At 41.6% G+C, this 15197-nt stretch overlaps 1 protein-coding gene across 8 annotated transcripts in view; it reads left to right on the top strand.

Moving 5' to 3' along the window:
- The window catches only part of pou2f1b (POU class 2 homeobox 1b), a 23475-nt gene extending 8410 nt beyond the window's left edge, over positions 1-15065 (top strand). For 3 of the 8 annotated variants that reach the window (XM_010778681.1, XM_010778684.1, XM_010778683.1), the window contains 13 exons: positions 87-173; positions 404-499; positions 1820-1993; positions 4183-4303; positions 4418-4509; positions 4688-4861; positions 6185-6326; positions 6928-7082; positions 7352-7531; positions 7698-7812; positions 8428-8722; positions 9760-9860; positions 11311-15065. In XM_010778681.1, coding sequence (XP_010776983.1) covers positions 87-173; positions 404-499; positions 1820-1993; positions 4183-4303; positions 4418-4509; positions 4688-4861; positions 6185-6326; positions 6928-7082; positions 7352-7531; positions 7698-7812; positions 8428-8722; positions 9760-9860; positions 11311-11555 — 1977 coding nt within the window. In that variant the 3' untranslated portion in view covers positions 11556-15065. The remainder of the gene's footprint in view (positions 1-86; positions 174-403; positions 500-1819; positions 1994-4182; positions 4304-4417; positions 4510-4687; positions 4862-6184; positions 6327-6927; positions 7083-7351; positions 7532-7697; positions 7813-8427; positions 8723-9759; positions 9861-11310) is intronic. The other 5 variants (XM_010778687.1, XM_010778688.1, XM_010778682.1 and 2 more) reach the window with 4 other exon arrangements.
- Positions 15066-15197: the final 132 nt, after the last annotated feature.

Below are 15197 nucleotides of genomic sequence, written 5' to 3'. Positions count from 1 at the left end.
AGAATTGACATGCACTGCATAACGGTTATTTTAATTAGCATCTCAACTCTCCCCTCCTTTCCCATTCACTTTTCCTGTCTCTGAAGGCTGCAGCACATTTAAATAGCAACTTTCACAATAACTATTTTATTCAAATTCCTATGCCTGCTCAAAGACTGAAGACTCACTCTCAGGTAGCACAGACATGACATGTTTCATTGTTTTTCAATTGTTGTGCTTTTATTTGATTCAAACTGTTCTTTTTGGTCTGAATTAAACATGCTTTCAAGTGTTTTATATCTTGTTGGTTTTTAATAATAACAACAACAACAACAATGATGTTAAATTTAAGAGACTACCTCGTGCTGTGAACACCTGTAGGAAGATTTCCTCTAAGCCTTCCTCTTTGCTTCACCTCCACTAGTCTAAGTCGGAAGACCCCAGTGCTCTTCCGACCTCCGTCCAGCAGAGCGTTTTGCCTCAAACCCAGCTAGTGTTGGCCGGGGGACAGATTGCAGGAGTAAGTGGCCTTTTGCCTCATTGCTTTGAGTTCAAACATAGTCATACAATTAAACATGGTCAACCCTGGCTGAGAGGCTGGGTGCAAATATGGTTGCTTGCCCTGATTCTGCGCCTGCTTGTTCATCCCGTGATTGTGAGGCTATGTCCAAACTCTTCCATTACAGAAAATGGACGGATGGGTTTGGACATAGTATTGATGTGTTTGTACACTCATGGTCAGGTTAACCACACGACACATTTCATATCCATCCATGTTCTCCCTGAGGACCTACTGTAGTGAAGCAGCTGCTATGCATGTGGATTTGAGTTTGAACATGACATCAACATTGCACTTTTGCTCCCGCTCAGCTGCATGAGTCCAATCTCCATTTGCCTGTCAGGGCTCATGTTAGTGTTGCTACAATACTGACAGTTTCATGACTTTGATACCTTTTTTGAGAGCAATTCAATTAGAGAACATTTAAGAAACTCTCAAAACTTAAATGTGATTTATTTAGCATGATTTTTCCACTTCAGTAGCATCTGTAAAGGTGTCTGTGTTCATACATATTGGAATAACAAAGCAAAGGAGAAATCCGACTATGCAGAGCTGCGGTTCATGACGTTAAAGTAGATTTGGCAACAGCATCAAAGGCTTGGAAAACTGAAGCAAAGCATGGATAAATGATGAGAACATTTGATTGAATCTAATGAAGGCAGTCCTTTCCAACATTTCAAGTGGCATGACGTGTCACACATCTTAAGCAGCACACGTCTTTGTAGTGTCCGGCTGTGTAGAGCAATATGAGTCAAATATGCAATAAAGTCGTTGAATATTGATATAAGAATTACACCCAAAAAAAATTAAACAGTTGTGAAAATGTACTTTGTTCAGCTTTTTTGCTGCTTCTACCGTACTGCTAAAATATCCTTCATTCAAAATTATTTAAAATCTTCTTTTATTAACACAAAAGTCACTAATAAAAAAGAATGGCAGTTACGTTTCTATAAAAAAAAACCTTGTGCAATATCACAGTATCTCACAATCTGTTTATTGTGCAAGTTAATCAAATATATATATATAGTGCCGTCCTACTGTTGTGCTGCCATAGCAATCCTTTCATTAAAATTCCCTTTTTATGGGTATCACAACCAAAACTCAAGTATTGTGACAACACTAACTCAAAAGATCTCTATAACAGAAGATAAAACTGATTTGCCTAAACGCTACTTTCTCTACTTCCTCTATCTCTCTGTTACCCCTCTCTCTGCCCTCTATGGTCCCTCTCTCTCCCTCTCCCTGCCCTCCATGGTCCCTCTCTCTCTCCCTGTCCCTCAGTTGACCCTGACCCCGGCGCAGCAGCAGATGTTGATCCAGCAGGCTCAGGCTCAGCTCCTGGCCGCCGCCATGCAGCAGTCGGCCAACCAGCAGAACAGCACCACCGGGGCCAGCATCTCGGCGCAGGCAGCCACGCCCATTACCCAGCTGTCCCAGCCTATCCAGATCGCCTCTGTAAGTCACTATCACACGTGTTTCTGCAAATATATCACAGGGTTCTTACGGTCATTAAAAACCTGGAAAAGTCATGGAAATACAAAGTGCTAATTCCAGGCCCTGGAAAAGTTTTGGAAAACAATATTTTTCCCAAAGTTTTGGAAAAGTCATGGAAATGTAACTAAAGTTGCATCAAATATAATTTATATTTGATCTGATCGCCAAAATAGTAATACTATAATGATAATACATACTGTATAGTAATGAAACGTAAAATGGCATTTAACTGCTGGTGTGAGATTTGAGTTGCTTTAGTCTGTAGAAGCTAGTCAGCCTGCTATTTGATTTGTTTTAGATAGGCACAACATGTTTCAGACCTTATTTTCCTGTTCCATGTTAAAATCAAAATGTTTCAGTGGTACCGCTGAGAAAGAGTAATTTTTTTGGTCATGGAAAATTAGGTAAAGGTCTTGGCGAAGTCATTGAAAATCATTGGTGGAAAAAGTGTATGAACCCTGATATCAACTTAACTTCCTGTTTGAGAACTTGTCCCGAAATGTTTTGAATGAAGCTGACTTATTTATAGATGTACATTCTCTGGAAATTGCTTATCCTGAACTTTGGGCTGTTGTTGCTCAGGGGGTTAATGATCATCTACCAATTAGACGGTTAGTGGTTTGACCCCAAGCCAAGGTCATTGGGCAAGATATTTAACCCCAAATTCCTCCAGTACTTGATTGGTCATTTATTTGGTTTACATAGGGTTAAGAGAGATTGATTAAGTACCGTAATTTTCGGACTATAAGGCGCACCTGAATATAAGCCGCAGCAGCTAAATTGAATGATGTGTACATATATAAGCCGCACTGGACTATAAGCCGCAGGTGTTTTAATATTTAATTACCATATGTAAGAGTTCGTGCACAGAGGGGATTGTCGGGAAAGAGATGGCTGTTTGAGGAAGCTCCCATTTATTAACATTTCAACAAACAAGTTGCATATTTGCATAACGTATTCAAGTGTTAGCATTTAGTGCAATAGTAGCTACAGAACATGTGCTGTGTAAACTGTACTGTATCACATAGCGTTTCAGACACACAAACTTTTCAACTTTCAAACTTAAACGGTGCGCTCCCAGCGCACGTACCGGCAGTGATCTACAGCAGCGGTTTTCAACCAGTGGTACGGGGACAAACTGTCTCGCTCTCGTAATGTCTGTCTGTCTTGCTCTCGTTCTGTCTCTCGCACCACTCTCGGTTCCACTTTTACTTTTGCGCGCTACCTGTCTCACTCTTTTCCGGCCTCCAGCTTTTCCTGCTGGANGACCCAAAGCACAGAAGTAAATCAACAACAGAATGGCTTCAACAGAAGAAAATAGGCCTTCTGGAGTGGCCCAGTCAGAGTCCTGACCTCAACCCAATTGAGATGCTGTGGCATGACCTCAAGAGAGCGATTCACACCAGACATCCCAAGAATATTGCTGAACTGAAACAGTTTTGTAAAGAGGAATGGTCCAAAACTCCTCCTGACCGTTGTGCAGGTCTGATATGCAACTATAGGAAACGTTTGGTTGAGGTTATTGCTGCCAAAGGAGGGTCAACCAGTTATTCAATCCAAGGGTTCACATACTTTTTCCACCCTGCACTGTGAATGTTTACATGGTGTGTTCAATAAAAACATAACAACATATAATTGTTTGTGTGGTTTTAGCTTAAGCAGACTGTGTTTGTCTATTGTTGTGACTTAGATGAAGATCAGAACACATTTTATGACCAATTTATGCAGAAATCCAGGAAGTTCCAAAGGGTTCACATACTTTTTCTTGCAACTGTATATAATAAAATACAAAATAAAAAGTAGTGCAAAAAGTCTATATACATGTAAATAGAATATATGATATGTACAAGAACAGAATATGAAATACAATTATGTAAATTAAGACAAAATTAAATACGGTTTATTGCGTGGATAACTATTTATATAAATAAGTATAATAAAGTATTAATTTGTATTCAACATGGGTTGGTATATCTAAATGATTGGCATAAATAATATACCCTGCTCTTTAGTATGAAATTACAATATTGTAATTGATGGCCATAGTCCAACTTAAGATATGTTGGAACATCTATCTGCAAAGCATAAACTGTTATAAAAAGCTTATTTATCTGTGAGTTTACTGATCATTAGTTTGTGTTTTCTGCCAGCAGCTGCAGCCGCAGAATCTCAGCATGCCGCAGTTTGTCCTGCTGCAGCCCGGCCACCCGATTGCCACGCAGCTGCAGCCCACGCAGTTCATCATCTCACAGACACCGCATACCCAACAGGGTGAGGAAACACACTCACATGCAGAATTAAGAAAGGAGGCAAATCCAATATTTGATTGTTACGGAAGAATATTTCAATGCGTGTATCTTAACTCTCACGTATTTCACGCTGTAGGCCTAATGCAAGCCCAGAGTCTTCTAAATCAACTACCTCAAAGCCAAGCTAACCTCCTGACGACTCAACCAAGCATCACCCTCACAACTCAGGTTCGTAATGACGCAAGAAAACTCTGAAATACGTGGATCTGCTTTATTCCAGCTGTTTGAATCAAATCTAACTACGAAGCAAACTTTTATAGCTAGGTGTCATTTTGTAATACTTTCTCCCCTTTGCTGACTTTGCCTTAATAACAAATACATTTTTATATTTTGCTTATTTCTTCAGCCTGCCACTCCAACCCGCACAACTGCAGCCACACCGATCCTGTCCCTGCCCCACAGTCAGACCACCCCCAAACGGCTGGACACCCCGACTCTGGAGGAGCCCAGCGATCTGGAGGAACTGGAACAGTTTGCCAAGACCTTCAAACAGAGGCGCATCAAACTGGGCTTCACGCAGGTGAGGGTCATGTTCTGTGTATTTCTCACAGCTTCAGTGATAGTATGATTTTCAGTTGACCCTCCTCCCTCCCCTAATCGGTTGGAGAAGAAAGTGAAGGAAGAAATGAAAAACTTTTAAAAAAGTAACAGGAACAACAGTGTTCTCTCATAGCACAGTTAATTAGTTTAATATATTGTGGCATTCAAGTTGAGTTAAGGCTTAGTTATAACTTCTATTTCTAGATTTAATTATCTGATTTAAAACAGAATGTTCCCCCTTGTCCATTTGGTTTAAGTTCACCGTGACATTTCCTGCACATGGGGGGACAACATGACTACATGCTAGGCTAGTTAATGTTATTAGTGTTCCACCTAGGAGCTAATGAAGGAGTCACACCAACGCGGTCCCCGTTCTAGCTCCGTGCTAGAGCTTTTCTGGTTCGGAACCGGTTCTTCTTTTCTGCCCCCGCTTTGTTCACACCGCCCAGAGCCCGACTGGTGCTGCCACTGCTGATTTTCTCCCCAACGGCGTTACGACGCTCACTACTACAACAACAATGGTGTTAGCATAGCAACCGAAGCTAAACTGACTTTCTTGACTACTCGTTTTCTACAGGCACATTTTACCAGAGTATTTTTCATTATGATTCTACTTGTGATAGTCGGACATGGCAACCTGTGCAGCCCATGTATTGATTCCATCCGATAGCTGCTATAATACAAAACAAAACGTCTGCCTGCTCTCCACAATGATCAATAACAGCGAACGATGGTCAAAGTAAGGCACAAATAAACAGAATCACAAGAAGCCTGGTTAGTCTTGCCTGACTTTAGAAAGTGTGTTTCTTTTTTATAAGTGTGTGGTTGCGTTCTAGTCACTTTGCTAAGCGCTACTGCTTGTTACAACTTTTATTTACAATCTCGCCCCCCTCCGACGTAAGCGTGGCTTCTGCGGTTCTTGCTTCTCGACCGAAAACATTTTGGTGCTTGAAACGCGAAACTCATCGCGTCCAATTCGCGCACGTTCCGTGTTGTCCTGTGGCAGCACCGCCGGTGTCGGGGAAACGATCAGCAATACTCCGAAAAGAATCCCACCAGACTCCTTTGCCCCTCCAACAGAGGGATGTCCTTGTCCTTTTTCCTTTCCGTCATTTCAAGCGATAAAACTCTCGATCTTCTCTCGAATTATGTTTTTTTTTTTGTTTTTTTTTATGAAGGCAAAACGCCCACCTGGCGGAAACGCTGATTATAATAATATTATAATTTGTCTGTTGGTAAAAAGTATTGGGATTCTGGCACTCTCTTGTTTCATGTTTTCCTCTTTCTCTCTCCTCTCTGCCAGGGGGATGTTGGCCTGGCCATGGGGAAGCTGTACGGAAACGACTTCAGCCAAACTACCATTTCTCGCTTTGAGGCCTTGAACCTGAGCTTTAAGAACATGTGCAAACTCAAGCCATTGTTGGAGAAGTGGCTCAACGATGCAGGTTTGTCCCTGAACCCTCCTGAATCCCTCACACAGAAGCACTTGTCGTAGCAGCTTTAAAATCAGCTGTGGTCTAGAGAGAATAATCAGTTAGGTAACAAACGTACAGCAACACAATATTCGTATTAAAAGCAATAAGGACCTTTATACTTGCAAGTATGACGTCTCCTCCAAAGAGCTCGTACTGTTCTGAGTGGAACAGGCTCTCTTTATAAGAGGACATCACAAAGCAGATTTACATTACAACAACATTCGGGGAGGCCAGCTGATACCCCCTCTGGCACTTTATGCAAAACCATCACACCCTACAAGACAGTGGGATATACAGATACCCCTCAGACACAGCATGCAAAACCTCGCCCCCTAAACACGTCTGTTGACCACACATACATTCAAGGTTCACTCCCAGAGAGATGACCTAATCAGAGAAACTAAGTTTAGCAATGTAAACACATTGGATTTCACAATTTCCTTAACACACTTTAGTCCTCATCGCTCTGCATACTCTTTGTCTCCCTGACATATCGCGCAGGGCAGAGTGCGTTGTGTATCTCTCCAGGGCCTTGTCTTTACCTCTCTTCCTGTCTTTTGTGTCGGTGCTGTTTGTGCAGAGAACCTGACATCGGACCAGTCCCTGTCCAGCCCCAACGCGCTGGGCTCCCCGGGGATGGGCATCGAGGGGATCAACCGCAGACGGAAGAAGAGGACTAGCATCGAGACCAACATCCGAGTGGCCTTAGAAAATAGCTTTCTGGAGGTTAGAAACTCACACTAGAGCTTATTTATGAAGTATGTTTTTAGTGTTGTCTACATTTGTATTTCGCTTCAAAACCTTACCTCTAACTGATTGTTTAGGACACACACACGCACGCACGACGACCAACATAACCAACTAAGAACATTTTTTTTAAGCTGACCTATATTTGCCCATTTAGTGGGGACTCGTTTTTGTGAATGTCATATTGATCAGGTTTTCGAGACTCCTCAGTGCTCACATGGCTTCTCTGGCTTTTTGCCCTCTTCCAGCAGAACCAAAAACCTACCTCTGAAGAGATCACCATGATCGCCGACCAGCTCAACATGGAGAAGGAGGTGATCCGGGTCTGGTTCTGCAACCGCCGGCAGAAGGAGAAGAGGATCAACCCCCCCAGCAGCGGCATGGGAGGAGGCGCCACTAAATCCCTCTTTACCCCCAGTAGCCCCATGGTAATGACGAACACCAGAGTCTATTAACTGTTCCTGGATCCGATCATTTACACACATTTGTTCACTGGATTAAACTACAATTCAAAACGATTCATCTCATCCGTTTTAGCTGTTGTTTGTTGACACTCTGAACTAATGTACGTCTCTCTGTTATTCTGTTTCTCAGGTGGCCAGCACAGCAAGCCTTGTGAACAGTCCCTCTATTAACACATCCACCACTCTGACTGTAAACCCAATGATGCCTCTCACCAGCACCAGCGTCGCCAATTTGTCTTTCACAGGTGTGTACGGGGTCCCCATGTGTGTTTGCCTTATTGAGAATGTGCACCTAACAAACGATCAGTAGTGTTGCTAGGTAAACATCCTGTGTCTCAAATGCATTGAAATCCAAAAGGACTCAGTAGAGTCAATATAAACGCCTCTACACGACTTTACATGTATTCACTTTCTGCACACGTATCTCACCTAAGAAGAGATCCAGAAGCAGAAGAGTAAGAAAACATACATGAAATACAATTTTACGCCATTTAATTGGTACAGTATCTTATATACATTTGTGTGATAGACTCACATTTAAAATATTAGGTTCGAGGTTTCATTTTGCAAAAAGATATCTTAATATATATGTATTACAGAATGATACTATAAATACCAATTTTAAGTTACTCCTAAAAACACATTGGTTTCTTTATCTTGTTAGATTTTTGTGAAAAGTTTTTACACAATTTTTATGAATTTTTCATGAATATTTTTAGATATTATGAATATAACCATATTTATAATCATATGACACCAAACACCAGTTAAACTCTCAGATGGACTCTTACACAGGAACACCTACCTCATCACTGCACTATAATATCATTGAACGCTAACTGTTGTTTTCTTCCTCAAAGGCACGAACACGGCATCAGTCATCTCCACTGCACCTATATTTACTACAGCCTGCTCTCCATCTTTGAGCCCGTCGCCAACGACTATTCAGTCTATGAAAGCAGAGAGCAAGGGCCACACCATCATCCAGGCTCCCACATCCATCGCCTCTCTGGGGGGGGGTCAGCTGATGGTGTCGGCCTCCAGTCTCTCGGCCGCGCTGCAGCAGGCTCAGTTACCCAGCAGCTTCGCCGCCATGGCTGCTGCCGCCGCGGGGCTCAACCCGGGACTCATGGCCTCCTCTCAGTTCGCTCCTGGGTTAGTACAGGTTCTGTTCAAATATTAATGTTAGAAAAATATCACTCACGGCTTGAGCTTCAATAATCAGGATACATGTATTTATTATCCTTGCAAGAATGGAAGTAGTCATCACATACAGAGCATTTGGTACAACTAGTTCCTGAACAGTGTCCCGTGCTGATATACAAGAGAGGGAGTTACACAGTCACAAGATGGAGGAATACCGGTTCAAAGCAGTATTCTATGTTTAGTTCAGATTAGCTAAGACCCACGTCACAAATGATCATGCTTGTCATATGTCTATCTCCATAGAGGCTGGATCATCATGTTAATCACATAGCTATTATCATTCATCCATGTACACAATACTGAGTTTTTTCTCAAAATGTTGGCTTTTTTCTGGAAATCCTGACTTTTTCTCCAAATTCTGGAGAAAGAATTTTTTTTTTTTTTCAATCTCAACATTCTGACTTTCTCAAAAAATCTCAAATTTCTGACTTTCTCAAAAAATCTAAAAAATCTGACTTTTTCTAAAAATTCTGATTTTTCTTTTCTCAAAATCTTGACTTTTTTCAAAACATCTCAAAATTCTGACTTTTCTCAAAATTCTGACTTTTCTCAAAACATCTCAAAATTCTGACTTTCTCTCAAAATTCTGACTTTCTCTCAAAATCTCAATCCTGTTCTCTTTCTCAAAATGTAGACTTTCTTCTAAAAATATCAAAATTCTGACTTTTTTCTCAAAACCTAAAAATTCAATGTTTAGTTCAGATTAGCTCCACGTCAGAAATGATCATGCTTGTCATATGTCTATCTCCATAGAGGCTGAATCATCATGTTAATCACATAGCTATCATATGCCTCAAACAGTCCTGATGCTCTTCTAGGTAATCATACATCCTGTCATGTACACAGCTACGTAGGACCTTTTGTTATCATGTGCTACTCTGATATTAGAAGAGTATATTCAGTATTTTCCCAACACTTAATGCAATGATTATCCCTCTGTGGAGCTTCAGGGGTCTTATCTCTCCGTGTCATTTATCCTTTTCCAGCGGGGCCCTGCTCAGTCTGACTTCTGGAGGCCTTGGCGGTGCGCTGAATCCGGCCCTCATGAGCAACAGCACCTTGGCTACCATCCAAGGTGTTTATCAATGTATGTATATTTAATTATTCCTTTGCACATATTTACATACTTGTCATACTATACACATACAGCACAGCCCCAGATCATGGTATGTATGGAGCTACAACTCCAGAAGGAAAACATTACTAGGGTTGGGTCGTTTCGTCTTTATAGAGACAGAAGAATACTCTTTAGTACACGCATATTATTTTAACTGCTAAAAGCTGATTGCCACTTACTGATATCCTGCATCGTCCTTGGTAGCATGACGGATTCAAAGATAGTTTCCCACAAAAATAGGCAATAAAAGCCAGTTATAAATATACTAAACATGACTAATTAGGAACCAGATGAATGAATGAATCCATTAAATGAAATAGCCAGTGTGATTTTAAAGAACAAAAAGAACATATTCATAGCATTTATAAAGGAAAATAATTAAGAAATTAAAATTCACCATGGGTTTATGAAGATATCCCATTGTTTGTATAATTAAAGCAAAATGTAATGAGGCCCACAATGCATTTGCATATTAATAGCTAAATTAATCAGGCCACGCCCATGAGGTTAATCGTGCTGAGAGAAAATTACTTCTGTGAAAAAAAGTGGGTTTATTTTTAATTGAGTTTGAACCCAACACAGTATGTTCGTTTAACCAGGAACATGTGCATTAAACATGGAAAGTAATAGTCCTCAAAGCAGAAACATCCCAATATCTGAAAAGCTGGAAACATTCAATATTTTTACATTTCAAATAACCTCAAAAATTGTCCCCAATCAGCCAAGCCATTGTTTAACTGTTGACTGGATGTGCTAATTAATACAACTTATACCAAATGTGCAAACTGCCCAACATGCAAGTTAGCATCCGGCAGTTTCTATGTGCTGGGGACCCGTCCCTTACTATACATTTCTAACATAAAACTTGGGGGTACTCAAACATGGGGTTCACAACCAAATGTGCAAATTGCCCGACATGCAGAATAGAATAGATGAATAGAATTGGGAGGGATGAAACCCTCTTTAATGGTCACACATGCAGAGCACACAGCACACACAGTGACATGTGTCCTCTGCATTTAACCCATCCTAGTACCAGGAGTCTAGTATACTAGGAGCAGTGGGCAGCTATTGTACAGCGCCCGGGGAGCAATGGGAGTGAGGGGGGAAAGGGGGTGTCCGGTGCCTTGCTCAAGGGCACCACGGCAGGACAGAAGGTGAACTGGGTCCTCTCCAAGTAGCAGTTCACACAACATATTTTAGGTCTGTTCAGGGACTTGAACCGGCGACCCTACAGCTCCCAGTCCAAGCCCCTACTGACTGAGCCACTGCCGGCAGCTTCTATGTGCTGAGGACCCTTACTATACATTTCTAACATAAAACAACAGGACTCTATGTATTTCAAATAGACTACAATGTGACTGACCTCCCCCCCTTTGCTCTCTCTCTCTAAACCCTCCCCCCCCCGTCTTCCCCTCAGCTCTGGCCTCCAGTCAGATCCCCATCACGTCTCTGGACGGCAGCAACCTTCTGTTCGCCAACACGTCTGGCGGCACACCGCTCTTCCTGAACCCCCAGAACCTGTCGCTGCTCACCAGTAACCCAGTCAGCCTGATGCCGGGGGTGGGGGGGCTGCAGCTGACCTCCGACCCCCACCTTCAAGCCTCCGCGGCTGCTGTGCCTGTGCAAAACTCCACCATCACCGCTGCCTCCAAGGCTCAGTGAAGCCCGGCTGCATACCGTCTGTTTCTCTCGTCAGGGCGTCTGAGATCAGCGCTCCACTAACCAACCCCACATTCTTTCCATTGTATCGATCATTATTTAATCCTTTTGCTGCCACCAAAAAGAAAACAACCCCAAGTGAGGTTGAGGTTGACTTTTTACATTTTTGTTTCTTTTTTGATTCTTGGATGTTTTTTTTCCAACAAACATTCGCTGTTGTTGGCCTGCCGCTCATCATGAACCTTGACAAAGTGACCGGGAGGATGAAATATCCCCGGCACGATCAAGCTGTTCACGTTGTGTGTGTGTGTGTGTGTGTGTGTGTGTGTGTGTGTGTGTGTATATATATAAATATATATCCTCCTATTTCCAGGTCAGAATTTCTCTGAAACACTTCTAACCAAAAACGTTTTTGATTTTTCTCTTTTAACATTCAAACTGATTTACTACTAATATTCATCATCACTAACGGGGCTTTGTGTGTCACCCCACCTTTTAATTATCTCTTTTGAGTTGTTTTGGACAGGCCTTGACGCAAATCATATCAAAGTTATATTGTAGAGATTTTCTTTACCCTTTCTTTTCTGTATTTTTTAACATTTTCAGAACTTTGTAAGTCTAATATTAAGTTAACTATCAATTTTTAATCGTGGTTATAAGGCTTTAAAAACAAGTAATAAGTGGCCGATATAAAGGTTATCATTGCTTTAAGGATCAGAGGGACAAGACGTGTCTCTCTGAGTCTCTCTTTCTGGAAACACTGAGTTTTACATTTAGCTGCGGAGCGAAGTAGCCCCAAAGCTTTTTGTAGAATCACCGTCTCGGTGCGGATTACAGACACTGATAGAAAATGACTGAAAACATTGCGTTGAAAGCTTTATAAAGAGCTGCGGACATGCAGTCCCGTGTCTGATTTAAGGGTGATTTGTTTTGGATGGTGGTCTATTGGAAAACTGTACATTACGTTTGGATTCAGAGGTAGGAAATAGACGTCTGCATGTGTTGTCTACAGAGAGTTCAGTTCCTGCATGATCCACGCGGCTCTGCGGCTGACTGCTCTGTCGTTGGGAGATTAGTCGGGGCATGGGCATCATACCAAATGTATGCTGGCATTGGCTAGATGGGGTTGTTGTGTTTTTGTTTTATTTTCATTTTCTTAATAGTAGTACCGTCGTATCTACTTGTGCACAGTATCTGTACCAAAAAACTGGATTGATGAGCTGCAGTCTGCCCGTTTGGGGAGGAATGAAATTCTGTCTTTCTCTGTCTGCAGTCACTCGACTGGCTTCGTACTTTAAGATATACCAAAAATATTTGTTAAAATAATTGCTGTGTGTACTCGGTGTAGCTTAGTCTAGTCGATATATTTATGAGTACAGAATTTCTCTTCATTGTCAACAGAATATAGAAATGCAATATTTTGATGATCATTTTCCAAAGATGACCTTTTTTTTAATTTGACAAAGTGTCTCATCGCTCAACTTAAAAAATTGGCAGCACAAACTGACCAAAAACAGAGGGATTGGCGGGATGGGGCACAAGAAAATGTTCGTTTTTACTAATATTGAATGGTTTTTTTTATCACCGGGGCCTCGCCCCTAACGCCTGATCCTGGTTATCCTTCAGCCATTTGATGGCTTAGTTCTCCTTTATCTTTATTGGCCATTTTGGTAGCAGTTTTGGACTTTTCTGAAGCAAAGTGGAAAGGTTCTGTTTTTTGGTTTTGTACTAATATTCAGCCATAAAACAACAGCTTGAACCAAAGTGGTTTTCCTCAGTAGTTGCCCTACTCTTCCCACTGCTGACAAATGATTTCCCTCTCTGCCTCGGTTAACACCGGATAGTCCTTATTTGGTTCTGCTAGATAAGGATCACAGAAACCAAGCTTTAACAACTTGCTGCTGAGCTGAGCTGGTTAGAGGCCTGCATGCTCTCCTATAGCTTTATGAATACACCCTGTGAGACCAGGCCTGCCCTCTGGAGGGCTCACTTTTTTGTAAATGCTGAGAAATCGGATCATCAGTAACACACCACACTCCCTCTCAGCATCGCCATTTTTGAACCAGCACGCTATGAAACGATATGCTGCTCCCTAAATCTGTCTGCGGACTAGTTTTAAAACCTGCCAAATTATCTTACTCAACACAGTGTTGGGCTGAGTACTGTTATGTGCTACACATTCAACTGAACCCCACATCAAAAAGTAGCATTGTTCTACAAAATGAGTTACCACAGCGTTGTTAGATCGCTGAGGTTGTAGGCAGTGAAGTTTGTCCATGTTTTCCTCTTGTGTACTTCTTTTCTTTTGAATTACTTTGACTGAATATACCTCAGCAGCACTTAACATAAGGTTCACCTTTAGACATTTCTGTGTGTAGAACAGTGTAGAATGTATAAGTACCGTCTGGCTCGCCATTCAAAGTTTATACTGATGAACCAAACATAGGAACCATACATGGAACGGACAACCTACTACTGCTATTTTCTAGGACTACTATTTATGGGGTATTTCCAGGTTTGAATATTATTTTGAGATCCTTCTTGCCAAAGGACAAGCCTTTCTCTTCGCAGCTGGGCGGGTGTCTGGCTGCTCACGTCGCTGGTTCCCCGTCTTCGAGGACTCGGTCCTGTTTCCGTGCTGTTTGTAGTTACTAAAGAGTTGAACATGTGCTAGCAAGATGAACCAGTTGCCATCGGCACCATAGGATGTTACTGAAATATTTATCTGAGGAAAGAATTAGAGAAACAATCTTTTCTTAATTCTATACATATAAATATATATATAAACACGTGTAAGATATTCATATTTTATATTTGAACCAGTATGTTATCAAGACTGAATGTAGTGTTTATCAAACTCCCCTAAATCCTCCTTTTTTTATTATTGCAAAAATAACGATTTTTCTTTTTTTTAACTGACAAGACCAAAAAATAAGAAATCTGAGATCACGCCTCTTGTGTTTGCTCGGACACTCCTGACTCTGAAGCATCGGATCTTAATCTTTTAATAGTTTTGTTTGAGTCACGTGGGCTTGATTTGTTGTGCTGTCTTTAACAATCATTTGATTTTTTACTTTATGCCTTTTAATTGTTTTGTATAGTGTGAGGGCAAGATCACTGGCTTTCTTAGTTTGATTAACATTATCATTTATGCCTTATTGTTACGTAGAAGACATGAGCATTGTAGCATTTTGGTGTGTGTGTGTGTGTGTGTGTGTGTGTGTGTGTGTGTGTGTGTATGTGTCTGTGTGTCTGTGTGTGTGTGTGTGAGAGAGAGAGAGAGAGAGAGAGCGTGAGAGCTTTAGCTCACCAGGTGCACCGTTTTCACTGAAACAAAGCGGTGCACTCTGGGAATTTTGGAGAGTGGGATGATTATGTTGCGACCTTTGCTTTTAGATGTGACTCAGACAGGTTGAAGATACCTGTGAGAAAAGCTTTACTAATAATTCCAGTGTGTGTGTGTGTGTGTGTGTGTGTGTGTGTGTGTGTGTGTGTGTGTGTGTGTGTGTGTGTGTGTGTGTGTGTGTGTGTGTGTGTGTGTGTGTGTGTGTGTGTGTGTGTGTGTGTGTGTGTGTGTGTGTAGTGTGTGTGTGTGTGTGTGTGTGTGTGTGTGTGTGTAGTGTGTACGTGTGTGTGTGTGTGTAG

Source organism: Notothenia coriiceps, unplaced genomic scaffold (assembly GCF_000735185.1).
Source record: "Notothenia coriiceps isolate Sejong01 unplaced genomic scaffold, NC01 NC01_scaffold00019353, whole genome shotgun sequence".
Lineage (NCBI taxonomy): Eukaryota > Metazoa > Chordata > Actinopteri > Perciformes > Nototheniidae > Notothenia > Notothenia coriiceps.
Note: the sequence above shows the minus strand (reverse complement) of the source record. Positions and strands in the feature narration are given on the sequence as shown.